Raw genomic sequence first — 23,336 nt, forward strand, 5'->3', positions numbered from 1 at the left:
CGCGCTGCTTCATGGACCGGAAGTGGAGGGGAAGTGTCGCGGGGCGCGCCGGGCCTTGCTGAACGCCGGCAGTTCCTGCCGTTGCCGCCGCCCTCGGCTATTGCCGAGGCCTTCCAAAGCCGCCATGTCCGCCAGCGCCGTCTACGTACTGGACCTGAAAGGCAAGGTACTGAAGGGCTCTCCACCCTCCACGTTGCCAAGCAACAGCGGAGCCCTCGCCCTGTCGGGACCCACCCTGTTGCTAGGTAACTGGCCGGCCGGCCCTGCCTGGGCGTCAGGCAGGCGGGGCAGCCTCAGTTGCCGGCCCGCCCTGTTGCTAGGAAACGGCCGGGGGTCTTTGCGAGCCCCGCCCCGTCTCTAGCTAACTTGGTGGGCTATGGTTGCTAGGAAACCGTCCGCTTAGCTCCTTTCCCGCCTCGGGCGCCCGGGTACCGGGCTTGGCCTATGCTTCGGACCGGAAGCTGAGGACCCCGCGCGACCCTTGGCCGGAGGCGTGGTGGGGACCGTGTCCTCTGGTCAGCCCCTCCCTCCGCAGCCTGCAGGCTTCAGCGCTTTCTCCCGAGAGCAGCTGCGCTTCCTGTGACATTGAGTTAGGAGAGGAGGGCGATAGGAAGGCGGTCTTACCGAGGGGGAAACTGACTGCCCAGAGTCACACTGATTACTGGGAAGTAGCGGTCTCAAAGCCCCACCCCAAGCGTCCTTGCTTTCAACTGATGCTTTCAGAGAAGCCAGGCAGGGTGCTAAGCCCTGGGCCACCGTGGGTGGGCAGAGCCCGACACAGCTAAGCTCAGTCACTTGAAAAAGCACCGATAAATGAATGACTGTTGAGGCCGTGTCTTCATAACGAACTGGCAGCCCCAGCTGGGAGTCAGAAAGAGCTTTCCTGTCTGGGGGAAAACAAGACTGCTGAGACATGAAGGCCCTGGACAGAAACAGGACTCGGGCATCTTCCCCAGGAGTATCTGTGGAAGAAAACTTCATTTGTGTGTGTTTGTGCGGGTTTGCACATGTGTGTGGAGGAAGGAGACCCTGCTACCCTTACATGGGCTCTTGTTATCAAACTCAAGTCACTAGACTGATTCAGCGAGGCTGCCTGGCCTTTTAAGTCACTTGGATCTCCCTGTCTGTACTTCCCAGCAGCACCTGGCTAACCCTCACCCCTTGGTTTTATAAGACAAGGTTTCTCTGTGTAGCCCAGGCTGTCCTGAGTACACTCTGTAGACCAGGCTGGCCTTGACCTCAGACAGGATTGCTCTGCCTCAGGAATGCTGGAATTAAAGGTGTGCACCACACCACACCACCACCACCACCACCACCATGGGATCTGGGTACGGCTAATTTATGGTTTTGTAATGCTGAGGATATAACCCAGTGCTTCAAGTCTGTTCAAGGAGTGCTGTGTCGGGGAGCCACACTGTGCTCAGTACAAAAGCCTCTTACAGGAATGTTTGTTCAGCCTTCAGAAATGGCTGTCCCTTTGCCTCAGTCCATCAAGGTCGAAGGCAGGTGGCCAGCCTCTAATGTCGGGAAGCTACCAGAACAGGTCCGACCATAGTAAACAAGTCCAACATTCATCAGTGAAAGAACATTGGTGTTCAGAAGTAAAGAGGTGGAGTGCCCCAGCCCCAGCGTTTTCCTTAGTCCCTTGAGTATGTGCCTGCCTTGGATGCCACCCAAGGTCAACAACTGGTGAGTCCCAGATCTGGGCTTCCTCCACAGCCTTCTGGGAACCTGGTAGGCGCAATGTTCCCTAGGCACATGCTCTGCCTTCTGCCCTGGCCTGGAGGTACAATGGGCTGCCTGTCATGGCTTGCTTGTTCCTTTAGCCAGCACCCCATTGGCACCTAGCAGGTGCCCCATCCTGGACTCAAGCTATAGAGCTAGATTCATGTGTGGACTCAACCCATCTCTGCAGCTGAGGTGTGTGACCATAGACAAACCCGAGGCCTCTCTGAGCTTTGCCTTCCTGCCTGGTCCAAAGAGTCTTATCTGGGTTATTATAGGGTTAGACAGGCCTAGCCCTGCACAAGGCCCACAGAGCATGCTATTTAGGCTCCACAGGCTTCCTGGCCTAGCAGGAAACAGTTGGACCAGCAGCTTAAGGGTTGCTTGCCTTCTGTTTGGCAATCAGACAAAGTTACAAAAGACTTCCAGGCAGAACTGGGCACCTGAGCTGGTTCTGAGGAGGTGACAGGTGTCCCAATTAGCATGCAAGGTATAAGGCAGCCACAGACTAGTGGTGGCATCTTAGGGCTCCAATGGAGGAGGCCCCAGGGCCATTGCAGTTCCAGGAAGGAGGCCCCAGGATAGGGTGTGAGCAGACCTGCCTCTGGAAAGCTTCCCAGGGAGGCTGTAGATCTCTCCGCCTCCTTCCAGAAATGAAGACAACCTCCTGACAATGTGCCAGGCTGAGCCTCTGATTACCGAGGGATCTCACGTGGCCACCTTTGGACAGCAGGAGGTCTTCCAAGAGCGCTTGACTGCTGTTTGTTGCTTCCCCAGCTACCCTGCAGCTTCCCTGCTTGGCAGCGTGGCCCTGGGGACCCCAGGTCTGGGGTGCTGAGCTCTCGGTTTCCCCTCCTTCTCAATGCTGTTCTTCTGGACACTGAAAACAAAACCCCAGGCTGCCCCCTGTTATTCACAAGGACCTTTGTAGTCTGAGTTCTCATAGCCCCCCAGCACAGGGCCTTTTTGTACACGTGGTCCTGGCTCATTCCACTTCAGCCAGTGGGGACTCTAAGCAGGTCCCTGGACAATCTGTCTGCTTCTGCCTTGGGACCTTTGTATTTGGTCCTGTGGAGAGCTGTGTGGCCTGGCTTCAACTCAAACAGCACTTCCTCCAGGAAGCCTTTCCTGCTTGCCCTGGCTGAGATCATATTCCAGCCCTCCCTACCCTGACCACACTTCATCTTCTGGCCCAGGCTGCTCACTGCATCACAAGCATGTTTATCTGTCTGTTCCCTTATCCTGGGACATTTCTGAGAAGAGCAGATACTCCCAACTCATTCAACACAGGCTTTAGATGCCCAGAGCAAAACCACGCTGTCAGACAGAACTCAGTAAGGGTGCTGTGCTAAGAAGGAAAAGGAGCCATGGGAAAGACAGCATGCCACTTGCTGTGGTGGAGAGGAACTGTGAATGACAGGGTGTACCTGGAAGATGTCCAGAGTGCAGCTGCTATGGGACCATCGGGCATCCTGGAGGCCATGGGTCTCAGAGGTAAATGGTACTGCTGCAGGGCAAAGAGTAGGGATGTGATAATCATCCCCTCCCCTGGGGACAGGCAACTGCCCCTGAGCTGCCTGATGGGTTTGAACAGGGAGAGGCTGCTCCGTCTAGCTTCTGTTGAAACTGAATCCTCTTCCGCTTCATGGGGAAGGACCATGGAGTGAGAGGATGGCAGAGAGGAACTGGGCCTCAGTGTCTCCCCTGCCTCCCTCAGTGCCACAGCAGCTCAGAGGCGAATTCCCTCCCTGAGTCCCTAGGGGTTTCCTAACATCCCCTGCCATCCCATCAGACTTTGAGAAGGGGGGGCTAGCGGAAAGGTTTCCCCATTATTTATGTCCAGACAGCTGTGACATTGCAGGAACCACGTCTGCCTTGGCTGCCATGGTGGTAGCAACCATATGGGCACATGGTGCACATTTGCTGAGCAAGCAAACCCCTGGACAGCCGACTCTTTGACCTGGCTGACTCTTTGACCAGTCCCATCTAGTCCCTGGACACATGGGGGAGAAGTGGGCTCAGAGCTGCCCAGGAGAGCGGTTCCCAGTGAGCACAGGAAGTGGATGGAAGTAAGGATGTCACTTAGATCCTGACCTTGCTCTGCCTGCTGTGTTACCTCAGGCAGGCTGCTCCACCTCTCTGGGTACTGTCATCTACCTGTCAAATCAGCCTACCATATAAGAGATAGCAAGAGGAATAGGAGTGGGCAAAGGGGAGGCCCTCGGCCAGGGCATCAGACCCAGAAGCTTACCCAGTGGGGGCTATGTCCCCACAGGGCCCAAGGGCTTAGGAAGGGAACCACTTTGACTGCACTACCCCAGCTGTAAGCAACAGACAGAATGTTTTCTGAAATGACAGCTTCTGAGGCGGGTGGTGTCTGTGCAGCATGGCAGTTCGGGAGCACTGCAGCACTGCCACAGCCAGCCAGCCATGCGACAGCGGGCAGTGTGACAAGATGGGCACTGGACCCTGAGTACCCAGGCCATCCTCAGCCCTCCCTCCCCTGCAGCCACTCACGTTTCCATCCCATTTCCTTGGGGTCCTCCAGGGTACACTTCTATCTGTTCCTTCAGTGTGCACAGTGACTCTGAGGGCAGAGCCCACCCTGAGCATCTCATAGTCCCGAGGCCTGTATTCATGTTCTATATCTGTGCTCAGCTAACTCTGGATGGGAAATCGTGGTTTTTCAAAATTTCATGTGTGTGTGTGTGTGTGTGTGTGTGTGTGTGTGTGTGAGAGAGAGAGAGAGAGAGAGAGAGAGAGAGAGAGAGAGAGAGAGAGAGATTGGATGTGAAGAGTGCAGGTGCCCTGGAGGTCAAAAGAAATCAGATCCCCTGGAGCTGGAGTTATAAGCAGTTGTGAGTTACTTGATGTAGATGCTGGGAACTGAACCTGGGCCTCTGAACAGCATTGGACTTAAGCAATAAGCTATTTCTCCAACCTCTAGGATTTATTTATTTATTTGTTTGCTTGCTTGCTTGTTTTTTGAGACAGGGTTTCTCTGTTGTAGCCCTGGCTGTCCTGGAACTCACTCTGTAGACCAGGCTGGCCTTGAACTCAGATCCACCTGCCTCTTCCTTCCAAGTATGCCACTATGCCTGGCAGCTCAAGTGAGAGACCCTGCTTAGTATGTAAGGTTGAGGAAAACACCCCATGCCATCCCCTGGCCTCCACATTCAGACTCTTGTACTACATACACACACACACACACACACACACACACACACACACACACACACTCAAAGGTGTTGCATTTGAACTAGCTTTGGTGGCTCATGCCTATAATCCCAGCACTCAGGATTGCCATGAGTTTGAGGCTAGCCTGGGCTACACAGTGAAATCATTTCGACAAAGCAAAAGCTACAGGCATCTTTCTTGTCAGAGGAGGCTGTCCACAGATACCAAGGCACTGTGTAGAGATTGGAGGGCCCTCAGATTCTGGAATCCTGGGGTCCTGAAACCTAGCTGTGGAGTGCTTTGGGACGTTACAGACCCAGATGCTCTGTGCATCTGTTGAAAGACATGTCCTTGCCTCTAGTCCAGGTCTGTTTAAATTTCAGCCACTGAAGTATTCATATATGTGGGCTAGGGGTGGTAGCTCACGCCTGTCTTCCCAGCACTCAGGAGGTAGCAGCAGGAGGAACAGGATTTCAGGGTCATCATTGGCTACATAGTGGATTTGAGACTAGCCTGGGCTCATTAGGTCCAATTCCACTCTCCTTTGAATGTCCACTGACACACATAGCTTCTTCTCCACTGTAAGTGTCTCCAGGAGGAGCCACTGGGTCATATTTAACTCTTGGTGTCACTTTCTGAGGAACCACTGTCTTTGCAACATGGTTGTCCTCATTCCACAGTCCTCTTGGTGATGGGCGGTGAGGAGAAAGACAGGGCAGGGCTACACTTGTGCAGGCCTCAGTGGGGTTCCATGAACTTGGACTCCTTGGAGATTGGGTGTCTGCTGCTGTCAGGAGAGGCAAGTGCACCAGCAGTCTGCATGGAGTGCTCATGGAGCAGGGCTTGCCCTGGTGTCTGAGGGATTCAGTCCCTCCCCTCTCCTGCCCTCTGACTGCAGGAGAGCCTTGTGGTGGAACTTGCCTGGGGTGGAAGCCAAATTGGCCTGAGGTCCTGTCCCTTCACAGATGGTTCCCACCCCTACCTGGGCACTCAAGAGTGGAAGCCACCCCTTCTTTCCTTCCTGTTGCAGGTACTCATCTGCCGGAACTACCGTGGGGATGTGGACATGTCGGAGGTGGAGCACTTCATGCCAATCCTGATGGAGAAGGAGGAGGAGGGCATGCTGTCACCTATCTTGGCCCATGGCGGCGTTCGCTTCATGTGGATAAAGCACAACAACCTGTACCGTATCCCTGCTGCGGAGCAGGGACTTGGGGGTGACATACCTGCCCACTGGCACAGGACAACTGGGCAGCCAGAGGGCACAAGTTTAGGGAATGCTAAGTCTTCCAAAGCTGCTGCCCAGGGGAGGGAGGACACATGGCAAGAGTAGGGGCCAGCTGGGCCCAAGGTTGGCTTTGGTTGGAGACATGTCATGTTAACAGGGTTGGTCTTTGGATGGGGTGGCCAGATTGTCAGGCAGGGGTGGAGAAATGAGGGAAGTGGGGTCGGAGTAGGAATGGGGAGTTCTCATGTGCCCTGCATCCCCAGCCCGTCTTCAGCCTCAAACCAAGCATGAAATGAGTGCACCCACTACTCGGGGCTTTGGCTGTGCAGTAAGCAGTGGGGAGCACCAGCCCTGCAGCTGCAGCCCCTCAGGGTCAGTAAGTGAATGTGGGTGTGCCCCCAACAGAGGCAGATGCTGCCTCCTCCTATGGACACGTGTTCTGGCCTTGCAGCTCCTGCCCCGCCCTCCCACCCAGGCATGCTCCAACCTGTGGTGATAAGTGCCCCCCCCCTACAGGGTGAGTCCCAGAAATATCCCCATCTCTAGAAGCCCTGAGGATAGTTGTGGAGAGGCTATAGGTGTCCTGGGACCCCTAAGAGAAAGATGGTTGTCACTTGAAGCCACACTCTAGGCTATGGCTGCCCAGTGCAAGAATAGGTGAGGCGCTTGTGGTCTGAGCTTAGTTGGACCAGCAGATGAGTCCCTGCCACTATAGTACCACAGTGTGACAGCAGGGGCATAAGAGGGCTCCCCCCCAACACACTGCACTGGGGCATCTTCCACCACTGCCCCCCCCCCCCCGCCTGCCCCGCCTCCTCTGTTGTGGTCCTGTGAGTTTCCAGCTTATACCTGGATCCTGTTGTATAACTGGGGCAAGGCTCAAGTGGACATGGCCTTCTTCCTCCTTCCCGGGCCTTCCTACCCAGTGCATAGGTGTGGCATAAACAGGGACTTGGAGACTGGCCACACGCCTCCCTGATAGCTCAGGCTGATGAGAAAGGGAAGCACAAAGCTCCTGAGGGCTGGCGGGCACATTTCTCCAGCACAGTTGTTGTGAATCTAGCAGCCTCAGCCAGCTGGGGAGATCTGGAAGTTTCTGTAAACAGTGTGATTGGCCTAGTGCGGTCTGCAAGGCGAGGAAGGTGCTGTGTGACAGAACTTTTGCTGGGGAGACATTACATTGGTAGCTCAAGACAGACCAAAGTATGGATACCAGCAAAGTCCAACTTGGTGAACCAATGAGTTTACTACAGTTACATATAGGATTATGGGTCCCTTACAGGAGCAGAGATGACTCAAAGACAATGCATCTCCAAAGCCCACCCCAGCCCAGGTGACAGCTCACAAAGCTGGGAGCCTGAGTCCCTGCACAGTCTACAGGCAGCTCGGCATGTTAGAGTGTCCCTTCCTTCCAAGTGCCTCTGATCTAAACTTCTGCCAGGCAGCTACCTCTGCTGCTCTCTGCTTCGTCCAGGTAGCTGATCTGGTCTCAGAGTCTTCACTCTTGGGAAGAACAGGCCTAGTGAATCTGCTCAGTTTCAGGGACTTCCTGAAGCTATTTGGAGTTGTTTACTGCTTAAGGAGTTTCCCCGCGGGATGGAAACTGCTATACAACACTCCACTCCTTCCCCCAGCTTTAACATTCTTCCCACCCCCTGTTCCACTATGATCCCTGACATTGGAGGGATAACGACAATTGTCCACTTATGGCTAAAAATTAAGCCACTGTGAGGAATGTTGGTTTTAAATGAGGCGCTTTCACTCTTTGAGGAAAGGTCACGAGGCATGACAAAACCCAGTATCAGAGCTTTATTGGGGGTGGGGACAGAAGAGAGCCTGGCCAGGCCTGTGAAAGACACGTGAGGAGAAGGGAGAGAGAAGGGATGAAGAGAGAGCAGAAGAGAGGGGAGGAGTCTGTGACCGGCTTTTTAAGGATTCCCCTGCACATGCGCATGTGGGCTTATGGAGCTACACCACAGGTGCACAGATTGCGTGACCACGCTGTGCACAGATGATGTAAGGTGTAAGGCCCCTTGCTTGGCTACTGAACTGTGCATGTGCGGTCATGCAGCTGGGGGAGTGGCCAGGAATTCTAACAAGGAGTTTCACCAGTTATGTATGAGTTGAGGCTGACAACATTGGTGATTGGTAAACACACATGTTTAGAAGGCAGTTTGACAGGCACATCACATCCACCTGGTAAAACAGTACAAGTTGCTTTCCCATTAGGACCTGGAACCTCCCCAGCCACAGGTTTTTGTCCTGGCAGATAATATCAGATGTGAACTTCCTCTTGTGGAGCAGACCTGAAAGCCAATAGAAAGGCTGTTGGTCTTATCCATGATCACCAAGCCACTACTTCACAATCAGGCAAGTGTTGCCCATCATGTCGGTGTTTTAGCATGCAGGGTCCATAGCTGAGCAGGAATGTTGGTGACAGTTCACCAGCATCAGGCATGGCCCCTCTGGCACCTGTAAAAGCCAGCCAGCAGGGTGGGAATTTCCAGTTCAGTCCCAACTTTATTTCTCCATGTCCTGCAGTCAAAGTGTGCAGTGTCTTAAGCAATAGGGTCTTTCCACTAGTTCTGGCATACAACCAACAGTAGTATCAATAGCCTTTATGGTTTGTGGGGCCTCGGGATTCCCTGGCCAGCGAGTCACAGGGAGGTAGAGAAGGAGACCCACACACAGCAGGGGCTTCCTCCTGGACCCTGTATGAGGTACAAACCACACTCAGACACCTGTTTTCACAGGGAGATCCTTTATTAAACAGGGAAGAAAAGTTAAAATGACTGCTTTCTGACTCAGGCAGAAAACAGTAGCAAATGACCTTGCAGTGTCATTTTAAAGAGGAGAAGAAGGGGAAGTCCGTGATAGAATGGACTCGGATGCTGTAGTAAAGGAGACAGGGGATGGGGAGAAGGGGAAGGTGTATTTGTTCCGGAGGGACAAAGGACTGCCTTTGGATAGGAGACGGACATGGCACATAGGCAAATAGCGGTTTGTAAAGGTGAAGGGGGAGAACCCTCGTGTTAGCATGGGGTGTTTCATTTTAATTGGGCATGTTAATTAGGTGAGCCAAAGGGGGCTTCTGATTGCTGGACCTTGGTAATCAGCCTCAGGAGGAGGAAATGTCCAAATAAAGGAATGGACCTTGGTGGCTAGTTTTAGAAATGTGATCTAAGGGTTTGTAGAAAGGCAGAGGAAGTGGGGAGAAGGCCTTTCAGAGTCCTATGCTCCAGTGGGCTAGTGTCCCTTCAGGCAGCCCACTCCTGGCACTAGGATTTTCATTCAGTAACCTTATGGCCTCTGGGAGTATCTTTTTCCATCCATGTAGGGTACCATTTGTATTTAAACTCTGTTTTAACAACCCATTTTTTCCTTTTATTTTTAATTTTCTTTATTTTTTTATTTTTTATGTGTAGGGGTATTTTGAATGCCTATATGTCTGTGCACAGTGCCTATGCAGGCTAGAAGGAGGTATTGGATCCCTCTGGGACTAGAGTTACAGGCAGTAATGAGCCACTGTGTGGTTGTTTGGGATTGAACCCAGGTCCTCTGGAAGAACAACCAGTGCTCTTAACCACTGAGCCATCTTTCCAGCACCCCCATTTTTCCTTTCAGTTAACCGAGCCTCAGTTGTGTTGTAAGGTAGGTGGTTGTCTTCAGCCGAGTTCTGTACGTCAACGTTAGTGAAATGGCTGTCTCTGTCACTGTCTGTTCTTCATGGACACCCATATATAACGCTTAGTTCGGTGAGACCCTTAATGGTGGCTTCCCCTATTGCTCACTTGTAAAGGGACCTGTGTGGGCTCAGGACCCCCAAGACCCAAGTTATCAGCACAAAGGAGATTTATTTGCCCCAGAGGGCAGGGAGTAAAAGACAAAGGCAAGAGATAGAGGACAGGGAGAAAGGTAAGGGGACAGGGAGACAGGAAAGGGATATTTGTCCCAGGGGACAAAGGACTGTCTCTGGATTGACTTGGCCCATAGGCAAATGGCATTTTATAAAGGTAAAGGGGGAAACCCATGTTAGAATGAAGGGTTTAATTTTAATTGGGTGTGTTAATTAGGTTAGCCAAAGGGGGCTTTTTTTTTTTTTTTTTTTTTTTTTTTTTGGTTTTTCGAGACAGGGTTTCTCTGTGTAGCTTTGCGCCTTTCCTGGAACTCACTTTGGAGACCAGGCTGGCCTCGAACTCACAGAGATCCGCCTGGCTCTGCCTCCCGAGTGCTGGGATTAAAGGCGTGCGCCACCACCGCCCGGCCAAAGGGGGCTTTTGATTGCTGGACTTCAATACTTTGATAGCTGGACCTTGATAGTTACTCTCAGGAGGAGGAAGTGGGCCAAATAAGGGAATAGACTTTGGAGGCTAGCTTTAGGAATGTAATCTAACGATTTTTAGCAAGGCAGGGAGAATGGGGGAGATGGGCAAGGCCTGCCAGAGCCATCTTTGCCATGCTTGGGCTGGCTAGAGTCCCTTCAACTTGCACAAAAATGCTTATTAGAGATTTGTGCTGTCTCCACTCTGGTGAGGAAATATTTGCATCCCTTACTGATAGGCATAGGCCCTGTGAAATCTATCTGCCAATTTCTCGGGGGACAGGTTGACGTATGTATGTATGTGTCCTGTCCATTTGCCCAGGCCATGTTTAAGAACAGGCCTCATGTGTTTAGAGAGCATACAGAATAGCAGGATGTTTCTCAGGAATGCCAGCAGAGGTAGCTATTTTCCAACCTGTGTTGATTTCCCTGTGACCAGACTTTATGTGGACCAGTGGGTAGCTCCTAAGGTTGTCTGAAGGGAATGGCCCATACTGTGGTCTGCCCTGAGCTCCCTCTCTGGGGGAGTAGAACTGTGTAGGGTCTCCCCAGGGAAAAGTGTTGCCGCACAGTGGAAAGACACAGACAGGCCTGACCCTGGTTGCTTCCTCACCCAGCTGGGCTCTTCCAGTATTGCTCCTAAATGCAGCATCCAGAAGCCACCCCTTAAACCTTCCACTTCCTGTGTCCCCCAGGGCTCCACTGACTCCTTACCATATGTCCCTGCCCTGGCTCAGACTGGGGACTTAGTCCTAATCTTGGGCCCAGTGGATGGCTGGAGTGCAGCTGGGGCAGGGAGACGTGGGGGTTCTATGATGTGATATCCCAGCCCCAGAAGGCTCCTTGACTCTGCCACCATGCAGTGGTCGCCACTTCAAAAAAGAACGCTTGTGTGTCGCTGGTATTCTCCTTCCTTTACAAGGTGGTGCAGGTAAGGCCCCTCGCAGTGGGACTTCCTCCTGGGAAGGGTTTTGAGTGAGGGATTGTAGCATCGTATACCCAGGTGATCCTAGGCTAGGAAGCCTCAGCCTCCTTGCAGGTGAGGTCTTTGGCCTTCATTGCATCCCCAAGAAAGTGATCAAGATGGGGAGACATCATGGCTGTGCAAATGTACAGGGACAGGAGGGTGCATAGTGTGATCCAGGCCCTGTGCCTGGACATAGGGGTTGGGGTCAGTTAGGTGACGGACTGGGCCTTGGGGACGTGTAGGAATGTGCAGTCTGATGCTGGTTAGTGCACAGCTTTACCCAGGACACCTTTGGATTTAAAGCAACCTCTGGCTGCTGAGTCAACTGGGATGAAGGCAGCAGAGCTATGGGCAATCTGGCTTTTTTGCTGCTGGGATTGAGCAAGGGCTCCAGGGCTGGCATTGAGTTTCCACTGAGTGCCTCTGGGGGTCAGGAGCCCTCTCTCTGTCTCTCCTCCCTCCCTTCTTGGGTGCCTCTTAGCCAAGGGCTAAGGATAGGGCTAAGGAGAGTCCCCAGGTGGCTTCCTTCTGAGCGGGCCCACTGCGAACAGCCTAGCTTTGCCACCTCTGGCGTGCAGGATGTGATTGGGTGCTGGGGTGAGCAGGGATGTGGGCATATATCTTCCCCAGTGCTGGCCTTTCCCACTTGTTCTAATAACCGGCTTGCTCCAGTGTCCGTATGAAGACAGGCCTCCTGGTACCCCTCTGGGTCCCTCCTTAGCCTCCTAGCTACCCACTGAAATGGAGATGCTTGTCTACAGCCAGACAGCCAACACCTTAGGGAGGTGAGCAGCAGCCTGAGTCAGAGACAGGGGTGACAGACACAGTCAGGATTGACTGCGGAGGCCTCACAGCTGCAGTGCTGATACAGGGTCATTCTTCCTGGCCAGTGCCTGTGGTCCCTGTTCAGACCCTTGAGTTCAGGGCACGTGTCATCACCCATGGGGAGTGTCACCCACAGGGAGGGCCAGAATGGCCCTCAGGTCTGGTCTGAGGCCTGCTGTGCTGCGCCCTGCCCAGGTTTTCTCCGAGTACTTTAAAGAGCTGGAGGAGGAGAGCATCCGGGACAATTTTGTCATCATCTACGAGCTGCTGGACGAGCTCATGGACTTTGGCTACCCACAGACCACAGACAGCAAGATCCTGCAGGAGTGAGTGCATGTGTTCTCAGTTGCCAGCCCAGCAGGGCAGGCAGGTTGCTCTGCCTGTCTCTGCTGTTTTTTGGTTATTTTGAGGCAGGGTCCTGATCCTCTTGCCTCTGCCTCTGGAGTGCTGGGCTGATGCAGGGGCTTCCAGTGGTTGGGCTCCCCTCCCCCGTAGTCCCACCCCAGTGTCAAAGTCCAACATTTCATGTCACCTCTGTAACTGAGCGGGTGGCCCCATAGGTACATCACTCAGGAAGGCCACAAGCTGGAAACGGGGGCCCCTCGGCCCCCGGCCACCGTCACCAATGCTGTGTCCTGGCGCTCAGAGGGCATCAAGTACCGGAAGAACGAAGTGTTCCTGGACGTCATTGAGGCCGTCAACCTCTTGGTAAGCCGCCTTCTCTCTCCTTTCCCTAACTTGCCGTCTTCAGGGTGGAAGCCAGATAAAACTGAAAACCAGCAGCGCCGTGGGTGTGGGAGTGGTAACCTTCCCTGCCTGCAGCAGGTGGCAGGGCTCCCTCTGTGCCAGCCTCCCTCTCACTTAGAAGCTGTAGGGCCAACATTGTGGTGGTTCTCAGGACAGTGAGGTGGGGGGACCTCAAGTTCCAGACCTTCCTGGGTCACACTGTCTCAGAAAAACACAAACAGAGGGGCTTCCCACAAAGCCTACCCATCTGGGTTCCATCCTAGGACCTACAGTGGGAAGAGAGAAGTGACTCCTGCAAGTTAGCCTCTGACCTTATGTGCGCAGTTGTGCATACCCTTGCACACACAAACACACACACACACACACACACACACATAATAAATAATTACAATTTAAAGAAATGAAGAGCCAAGGAAATGGCTCAGTGAGCCAAGTTACTGCTCAAGCCTAATGACCTGAGCTCCACTCCAGAGGCCTCAGAAAGGTGAAAGGAGAGAACACCACAGTCTTCTGATCTCCACGTAGAGGTGGGGACACCCTGACACAGATCCTGTACACTCATACCTAGTTAAAAAATAGGTATACCAGCAGAGCGCTTGTGCACAGGGGTGAGGACCCAAGTTCAGACCCCAACACATGAGTGGAAGCTGGGTGTGGTGGCGTGCACTGTAACCCCAACCCTGAGGGGGCGGGCCAGGAGGATTAGCCCAGCCAACATGAGAAGTCCAGCTCAGGAGAGACAAAGGATGCCTCAAACAAAGGTTGGGGAACCAGAGGACAAGATACCTGACGTGGAACTCTGGCCTGCACATGCTCACACGTAGGCATGTGCACACATGTGACAGACCAAACCCATAAACATAGAACGTTGGGAAGCCAGCTCTGTCCCCAAGAGACCTGGAGTCTTATTGCCACCCTAAAAGACCGCACGCCCCAAGACTGCTACTTTTCTAGAATGCTGAGATCATGAGTGGCTTGAGCTTTTGGCTTCTGTGTTCCTTGCTTGGTGTTTGGTTTTTGTGGTAGTGGGTGTGGACCCCAGGACCTCTGCACACAGGGTGTGTTAGTTACTTGTCTAACTGTTACAGAATACCGGACATCTTAAGGGAGGAAGGGTCCCTTGGACATCACAGCCCGTCAGGGTTGGGAAGCCATGGTGGCAGGGGTGTGGACAGCTGTCACACAGTGTCCACAGTCAGGAAGCAGAGCCATGGAGGCTGCAGTGGTGCTGGTTCCGCCTTTTCACTCATCCAGAACTCCAGCTCGTGGGAGGGGCCCTCCCATTCTGGGTGGGTCTTCATACCTCAGTTAACCCAATCTAGAAACTCCCAGACTGCCTCTGCCCAGAGGCCTGTCTCCTGGGTGACTAAAGCCTGTCAGGTTAATAATCAAGAGTTACTATCACATCAGGAAAAAATTTTCATTACGTGTGTGTGTATTTGTGTGTGTGTGTGTATGCATTCGGGGGGTGTATGTATGCATTCGGGGTGTGTGTGTATGCATTCGGGGTGTGTGTGTATGCATTCGGGGGGTGTGTACCTGAGAGTGCAGATGCCCACAGAGGCCAGTAAAGGAGTAGGATCCACTGAAGTTGCTGTTAGAGACAGTTGTGAGCCCCCTGACATGAGTGCTGGGAACCAAGAGCAGAAACTCCACCTCCCAGGTGCTGTACACCCAGATCCCAGTGCTTTTTATTAGTTTTTACATAGTGTATACTCTTTTTAAAAATTATTTATTTTTACTTTGTGTGCATTGGTGTTTTTCCTGCATATATGTCTGTGTGAGGATGTCAGATCCCCTGGAACTGGAGTTACAGACTGCTGTGAGCTGCCATGTGGTGCTGGGAATTGAACCTAGGTCCCATGGAAGAACAGCCAGTGCTCTTAACCGCTGAGCCATCTCTCCAGACCTAGTGTATGCTCTTACAACCTGTTTCCTTTGGTTTGGCTTGTGTTTATTGTAGTTTGTTTCTTGTCAGAGGGTCTCACTATATAGCCCTGGCTGGCCTGGGATTCTCAGAGATGTGTTTGCTTTTGCCCCCAAAGTGCTGGGGTTAAAGCTGTGCGCCTCCATACCTGGTCTCGGTTTTGTTTTGCTCTAATACAAGGTCTCTCTATTTAGCCCTGGCTAGCCTGGAACTCATGCAAATCCCTGACTAGATGAAATGGCCCTGCCTTTTTGTTCAAAGCAAAAGAATTGGACGTGCTGCTAGATTCTGGTGCTGACAGCCTTTTCCTCCTGTGAGTGATCTGAGCAGATGGTGAGAAGTCAGTAAAGGATCAGCCTGGGCTTGGAATGTCTGGCACTAGGTGTACAGTGAGCCCGCACCCAGTAAGACAGACAGCATTATTGTCCTTGAATGCACAGATGTCTGCCTGCCTCAGCCTCCCAAGTGCTGGGACGGCAGGAGTGTACCCCCACGCCTGGCTGGCTCGTCATCTCTCACTTAGGCTTCCCCCATGTATTAGTTGCTTTTCTCTTGCTGTGGTAAACACCATGACCAGGGCACCTTACGAAAGAGAGAGCTTATTGGGCTTATGGTTTCCAGAGGGTTAGGGTCCATGATGGCAGGGACAGCATGGCAGCAAGTGGCAGACGTGGTGTCTGGAGCTGGAAGCTGAGCTCCAGCCGCAAGCATGAAACAGAGTGAACAGGGAATGGCCTGAGACATGGAAACCTGAAAACCCATCTCCAGTGACATATGTCTCCAGAAGGCCGCAGCTCCTGAGCCTCCCGAACAGCACCAACTGAGGGACCGTTCAAATGCCCGAGGCTAGGAGGGTGTTTCTCATCAGACCACCACACCTAATCCTTCTGCTTTGAATTGCCTACAGCTTAGTCAGAGTGAGTTCTGGTAGGAACCTCATTTTAAAAACCTAATCTGAGACGGTGTCTGGTAGCACCCGTCTATTCCCAGTAAGTGGAAGACTGAAGCAAGAAAATCATAATGTTGAGGTCAGTCTGAGTTCCATAGCGAGACTTCACCCCCAAAAAGGACAATCCATTTTGACTCTGTGTGTGTGTGTGTGTGTGTGTGTGTAAATGCAGGTGCATGAGTGCTACAGTGGAGGGCAGAGGGCCGACAGTCTTGGTGTCAGTCCTGACCTTCCACCCTGTCTGAGGTGGCCCTTTGCTTGTTTGTTGCTGTCCACAGCAGGCCTGGAGGCCCAGGCGATCCGCCCCACCTCCACTGCAGGTGCTTACCTAAGCGCTGGCTTCGTGGGGCTCTGGGGACTTGAACTGAGGCCCTTGTGCTTGCATGGCAAGCACTTCACTCACTGGCCACCCTCCCGGCCCGTCTCCGTCTTGTAATTGGTGTGTTTAGACCGCCTGTGCTCTGTGAGTTTCTGGACTAAGGTCTGCTGTTGTGCCTTCTTTTCTGCTTCCTGTTCTCCCTCTCCTTCCTCCTCTCCCTGTGGGTCATGGAGACATTTGAGGGTTCCGTTGTTTCTTCCTTGTGCTTCTGCCCTTGTCTCATGGTGTGCTTATCTTAGTGGCTTCTGCAAAGCACCAAGAGCTGTGTGTTGCAAATGATGAATCACACTCAAGATGGTGCCCCCTTGAGGACCACCGAGGACCTGGGAAGTCCCAAGGCTTCCCTGTCGTCACCCAGTGCAGTGCATGCTGACATGAACCTGCTGAGAGTGCTGGGGTTGTGCTGGTGTGCCCTGCAGCCACGTGTCCTGGGCCATCCTTTCAACATCGGGCTGCAACTTGGCAAACATGCCGTGAAGCAGCAGCCTTGTTTGCTGTGTCATTTGGCAGTCTCATATATGTTGGTGCCACCGAGAGGTGGTGTCTGCTGCTGGCCCATGACCGGTCAAGGTTCATGTAGGCCCCTGTGGTGCTGTCATGATGACATCACCAAACACCATAGTCCAGTTGCTGTGCGTATAAAACTGGGCTTGGGTTCCCATCTGCTTAGGCGAGTGCCCTCCCTCTGGAAGTGGGGTATCCCCAGCCCTCCATGCTTTGGAATCCTCACACCTGCAGCCAGCTCATCTGCTTGTCCTCCTCAGGACAAACACTAGGGAGAAAGTTGGGTTTGCAATTGAGCCAGAAGTGATGGAGGTCACACCTTACATGGTTCCGACTGTCCCCAGGTCAGTGCCAATGGCAACGTGCTGCGCAGTGAGATTGTGGGCTCCATCAAGATGCGGGTCTTCCTCTCGGGCATGCCTGAGCTGCGCCTGGGCCTCAATGACAAGGTCCTCTTCGACAACACAGGCCGTGAGTACCCGAGAACAGTGCAGAGGCTGGATCATGGATCAGCCTTGCCCCAGGGAGGTGGCCTCACCTGATCCCAAGTGCATGCTTGGGACGGTCAACTGCTTTCAAGTGCCAGGTTTAAGAAAATGCCTTGGGTCGTTGAGGAGGCTCAGCAGGTAAAGGTGCTCGCTGCCAAGCCCCACGACCTTAGTGTGACCTCTTGAGCCCTTGTGGTAGAAGGAGAGAGCCAGCTCCTGCAAGTTGTCCTCTCACGTGTACACCGCAGCACACACCCCTTCCCGTACACAGTAAGTAAGATGTAACAGAGACTTTCACAGTGCTCAGAAAACCTCAAAGACTAGGGCTGCAGATCAGTAAACGGTCAACATTGACCTAGCAGACCTGGGTTCAATACCCACCAGCACCAAAAAGACAAAAAGATCCAGGCTAGTGTGTGGAACTGCCTGTCATCCATCCCTCAGGAAACTGAGGTGGAAGAGTGGGAGTTTGAGGCCATCCTGGACGACAGTGTGAAACTGTCAAGAGGGTGACAGAGAGCTAAGGTCTGAGTACTTAGACGTCGTCAGTGAGGCCCAGCCTGTCCCACAGTCAGAGCCTGGAGTAGAGCCTGGCCCCATCCTCGGTCCCCTTCCCTTTGACTGTGGGCTCTTTCTATGGTGAGGCTTCCACAGGTGGGCGTGCCTAGGCTTCTGTGGGCCTTCATTGGCCCTAGTTGAGGTTCCTGGCCCCTCACAGCCTCCCAGACTTGCTCGCTCTGCCTGGGCCCTCTGAAGTAGGTGGGACACCATAGTGCCACCCACAGCCACTTAGCAAATATGTCTTGACCAGCTGCTCTCTGGCTGCTGAAGACACGGCATGGCACAGGGAGCCCAGACCCCAGGACTCCATGCCAGTGTCAGGCTGAGATGCGGAGGCAGGAGGATGACAGGCAGTTGTCTAGGAACTGACTGGCCCCTTGTGTATACAAAGGCATGTCTTGTGGGCATGGGGCAGGCTCTGGTCTGCTGAGGTGGTCATAGCAGTAGGAGCCAGAGCAGACATGGGGACTCTCAGCCTGTGCCAGCTTCACCCCTGCCTCACACAGGAGGGAAGAGCAAGTCAGTGGAGCTGGAGGATGTGAAGTTCCACCAGTGTGTGCGGCTGTCGCGCTTTGAGAACGACCGCACCATCTCCTTCATCCCACCCGACGGAGAGTTCGAACTCATGTCCTACCGCCTCAACACCCACGTGAGTGCCTCCCACTTGCAGGTTCCCAGGGAAGTTCAGCGTCAGTTCTGACACACCCTCTGGGCCACCTTGCAGCCCTGTAGGTGAGCGGAAGCCTTAAACATCAATACTGGACTTCTTGGGCAGGCGCTGGGCAGTGTGATAGCTGCTCCACCTTCATAGGGGCCCAGGAGACTGCCCCACCGCTTGCCTGCACTCTGGTCTCCTGAAAGAACAGGCCTCAGTTTCCCCTCAGGAAGTGGGATTTGGTGTGAGCACCTTCCTCCTTCCCCACAGGTAAAGCCTTTAATCTGGATTGAGTCCGTGATTGAGAAGCATTCCCACAGCCGAATCGAGTACATGATCAAGGTCAGTGGGAGGGTGGGCAGCTCTCACCTGGTGCTGGAGCAGCAACAGGAAGCAGGAGATAGACTCATCCTGCAGACATTCACCTTGTCCTGGAGGGAGGGACAGGCGCCTTGGAGGCCTGGGACAGGAGAGTCAGGTGTGGGCACTGCCTGGAAAAGCCTAGGGGTAGAAAGTGGGAACCCACTGCCAGGCAGGGACTGTGTCGCCCTGGTAGGTGCCTGGGTGGGGGGTGGCTAGACTCCCTTCCCTGCATCCTCCAGAGCCTCTGCCCGGGGCCTCCTTGCAGGCCAAGAGCCAGTTCAAGCGGCGGTCAACAGCCAACAACGTAGAGATCCACATACCAGTCCCCAATGATGCCGACTCGCCCAAGTTCAAGACCACAGTGGGGAGTGTCAAGTGGGTCCCTGAGAACAGCGAGATCGTGTGGTCCATCAAGTCCTTCCCGGTGAGCCCCATATTCGCCACATGGCCCTAAACACGCCCCACCCCCCACGGGGCTGGAGAGATGGCTCAGCAGTTAAGAGCTCTTCCAGAGGACCCAGGTTCAGTTCCACATGGCAGTCACAAGATCTGACACCCTCACACAGACACATGCAGACAAAACACGGATGCACATAAAAATAACCCCCCCCCATACCACCCCTGTTCCACCTCTGAGACAGCATTTTTTGAGAGCAAGGAGCAGCCCTGGGGAGTGGCATCCTGGTCCCAGGAAGACAGGTACAGCTCCTCTCTGCACCCCAGCAGGGCTGGGGGAGGGTGGGCCGCAGATCCATCCCAGGAGAGCTTTCTCTTGGTGCTCCAACACAGCCACGGCAACGTGTGATGCCGTTTTCTGCAGATCCTCTTTTCACGTGGAGGTTGTTTCATAATTTTGTTTGGTGGGGACTTTGTTTGAAACAGGGTCTCCTTGGGTAGTCTCAGTGATCTGCAACTCACTATGTAGCCCAAACTGACCTCCTAACTGTAGCCCAGGCTGGCCTGAAATTCATCATGTATCCTAGGTTGGCCCAACAATTACCATGTAGCTCAGGCTGACCTCAAACTCGCCACGTATCCGAGACTAGCCTTGAACTTGGCACCATCCTCCTGCCTCTGTCTCCTGAATGCCATGTCACCAGACCCAGCTTCCACTCAACTGCCTGTGTTTTCCCATGGGTAGATCCTCTCTCCATTTCCTCCTCACTTTGTTGGGTGGCAGGAGTTATTTCACCGTCTCTTATGGAGATGAAACGGTGTCCTTTATGGCTGGGAGCTGGTGCGGAGAACCTGTGCTGGAGCCAAGGCTCAGTCCTGCTGCACCCCAGCTCCTAAGCAGGGCCATACTCACAGCTACTTCGGCACCCCTCAGCCTGAGCTCGGGACCAAAGGGCGTGTTGTCCCAGATAGAGCTAGAGCCGGGGTGCCAGGCACAGGGGACAGCCAGGCCTAGGCCTGAAGTTCTGCCTGGCCAGGGCAGGCAAGGGTCCCAGCCAGTCCTGACTGGCCTACTCTCAAACGGCCTCCTTTTATTGCTGGGCTTCTGGGCACCTAGCCCACCCATCCATCGCTCTCTGCTGTCACTCTGCCGTTCACAGTCCCCTGGGACCCTGTGCTTTTATCTTACCCTGTAACATCTGAGAGCAAGTGGGAGTGGCTGTGCAGGGGAGCACGCCACCCTCCCCAGTGCGCTCCCAGGCTCCCTGTCCCACCATGGCCGGTCTGGCCGGTCTGGCTTGGCAGCGCCCCTGTCTCTCCCTAGGAGCTGGAGGAGCCCTTCACAGCCTGCCCAGCTTCGGCTCCTGGGAGCCATGGGCCAGCCTGGGAGACGGCACATTGGCTGTGGGCCCGGCAGCTGGGTAGCTAACCGCCTCCTGCCTTGGCTCCCCAGGGTGGCAAGGAGTACCTCATGCGGGCCCACTTTGGTCTCCCCAGTGTGGAAGCCGAAGACAAGGAGGGCAAGCCTCCCATCAGTGTCAAGTTCGAGATCCCCTATTTCACTACCTCTGGCATCCAGGTATGAGTGCGTCAGGGCCGGCCGGCCGCTGGGACGCTTGAGCCCAGAGTCACAGCAGAAACCCCCGACCCCCCTCCTGGCACGGGGTCTCTTTTGGGGGCCTCTCAGAAGGTGTGTGGGTAAGGGACACATTCTGGTCCCCTGAAAAGCTGGGTCTTGGCCGCTTCTGACAGCCCCTCATGCTGTGCCAGGCCCGCCCCTCGGATGATGGGTGATAGGGGTGCAGCACACTCAGGGCCTTTGTGTCCAGGTGCGCTACCTGAAGATCATTGAGAAGAGCGGCTACCAGGCCCTTCCCTGGGTTCGCTACATCACACAGAACGGAGGTGAGCGACTGCCCGCCGGGCGGGACCTGCCGAGGTCTTTCTGGGCTGGGGCTTCCTGTGTGGAGCTGCGGGGGGTGCCCCGTGACCCCGTGTGGAGCTGCGGGGGGTGCCCCGTGACCCCGTGTGGAGCTGCGGGGGGTGCCCCGTGACCCTGTGTGGAGCTGAGGGGGGTGCCCCGTGATCCCGTGTGGAGCTGAGGGTGGTGCCCCGTGACCCCGTGTGGAGCTGAGAGTGGGTACCCCGTGCCCCCGTGTGGAGCTGAGAGTGGGTACCCCATGTCCCCGTGTGGAGCTGAGGGCGTGCCCCGTGACCCCGTGTGGAGCTGAGGATGGGTACCCCATGCCCCCGTGTGGAGCTGAGAGTGGGTACCCCATGTCCCCGTGTGGAGCTGAGGGTGGGTGCCCCGTGTCCCCGTGTGGAGCTGAGGGGGGTGCCCCGTGACCCCGTGTGGAGCTGAGGATGGGTACCCCATGCCCCCGTGTGGAGCTGAGAGTGGGTACCCCATGTCCCTGTGTGGAGCTGAGGATGGGTACCCCATGTCCCCGTGTGGAGCTGAGGGTGGGTGCCCCATGTCCCCGTGTGGAGCTGAGGGGGGTGCCCCGTGACCCCGTGTGGAGCTGAGGATGGGTACCCCGTGACCCCGTGTGGAGCTGAGAGTGGGTACCCCATGTCCCCGTGTGGAGCTGAGGGTGGGTACCCCATGACCCCGTGTGGAGCTGAGGATGGTGCCCCCTGTCCCCGTGTGGAGCTGAGGGTGGTGCCCCATGTTCCCGTGTGGAGCTGAGGGTGGATACCCCATGACCCCGTGTGGAGCTGAGGGTGGGTGCCCCGTGTCCCCGTGTGGAGCTGAGGGTGGGTGTCCCGTGTCCCCGTGAGGAGCTGAGGGTGGGTGCCCCCTGTCCCCGTGTGGAGCTGAGGGTGGGTGCCCCGTGTCCCCGTGTGGAGCTGAGGGTGGGTGTCCCGTGTCCCCGTGAGGAGCTGAGGATGGTGCCCCCTGTCCCCGTGTGGAGCTGAGGGTGGGTACCCCATGACCCCGTGTGGAGCTGAGGGTGGTGCCCCCGTGACCCCGTGTGGAGCTGAGGGTGGATACCCCATGTCCCCGTGTGGAGCTGAGGGTGGGTACCCCATGTCCCCGTGTGGAGCTGAGGGTGGGTGCCCCATGTTTCTAGATTACCAGCTCCGGACCCAGTGAGGGGCCTCTGCAACCACCCCAGCCCACCCGGCCTCAGGACGCACTTGCCACACGCACCGAAACCGAAGCTGGAAGGTGGCTCTGGACACAAGCAACAACCCTTCTCTCAGTCCTGCGGTCCACGCAGAACCCCTTCCCTGGTCCCATTCCGATCCAGGGTGGGAAGGAAGGGCCGGCCAGCCTCCCCCAGAGACAAGCCAGCTTGAGCCTCGGCTCCTGGTGCCACATGCCCGGCCTCGCCTGTGGGCGCCACCCTCACCCACCACCAGACACTCGTTTGGTTGCCATTTGAGCATGTTAATGGTGTCATTTGTCGCTGTCCCATCACCTGTCTACATGTGTCCTGTGCAGTCCCCACGCAGCACTTGGAGCAGCTGTCCCCTCCACACTGGTCCACGTCCAGGATAGTTGCCTGGCTGGCTGTGCTCCCATGCCAGCCCTTGGCCACATCAGTGTTTCCCCGAGAGGGTACATGTGTCAGCCTTTGCCCCCGAGGGTCCCTGGCCAGGCACGGGCTACTGTCACTGTACAGGGCCACCTTGCCCTCCAGCCCTCTGTGTGACAGTTACATTAAAGTCCATTTGTTAGAGTTGCCGCCTGTCCTTTCTCTGTGTGCTGTGGTTCAGGCCCACCTGGGCACCCTGGGTTGCGGCAAATAGGCCTAGCAGTGAGGGGACTAGCGGCCCTCCCCTGGTAGCTGGAGCCCTTCTGAGGGACACAGGGTAGATTATCCTTGCTGGGTCTCCAGCCTGCTGTCTTCAGTGGATGGTGGCCTTCCTCTGGTGGTCTGGTTGGAGACTCCCACGTTCCCACGTGTCCAGGCCTGGGCTCTGCCACCAGACTGGTTAGCAAGTTCCAATGGGCTTGGAAGTTGTGTCTCCGTGGTCGGTCTGTGGGCTCTGCCCTCCTGCCTCTTCTTGTCACTGCACTCCTACTTGGGGTGTGTCACGTGCATCTCACCTCCCATGGCCAAGAGCAACCTTCCCAGTGCAACAAGGCCAGCTCCCGGCTCAGGGCCCTGCCTTAC

The 23,336-nt window shown here is 55.0% G+C and overlaps 1 protein-coding gene across 1 annotated transcript; it reads left to right on the top strand.

Annotated features, from left to right (window-relative positions):
* Ap1m1 (adaptor related protein complex 1 subunit mu 1) lies at window positions 1-22,898 on the top strand. Its single transcript, XM_059244304.1, has 12 exons — window positions 1-166; window positions 5,933-6,089; window positions 11,315-11,382; window positions 12,439-12,569; window positions 12,804-12,951; window positions 17,094-17,220; window positions 18,305-18,447; window positions 18,724-18,795; window positions 19,082-19,240; window positions 20,666-20,791; window positions 21,042-21,117; window positions 22,287-22,898. Exons 1-12 carry the CDS (start codon window positions 125-127, stop codon window positions 22,307-22,309), a joined length of 1,272 nt encoding a protein of 423 aa, XP_059100287.1. The 5' UTR covers window positions 1-124; the 3' UTR covers window positions 22,310-22,898.
* Window positions 22,899-23,336: the final 438 nt, after the last annotated feature.

Source organism: Peromyscus eremicus, chromosome 17, assembly GCF_949786415.1.
Source record: "Peromyscus eremicus chromosome 17, PerEre_H2_v1, whole genome shotgun sequence".
NCBI classification, from domain to species: domain Eukaryota; kingdom Metazoa; phylum Chordata; class Mammalia; order Rodentia; family Cricetidae; genus Peromyscus; species Peromyscus eremicus.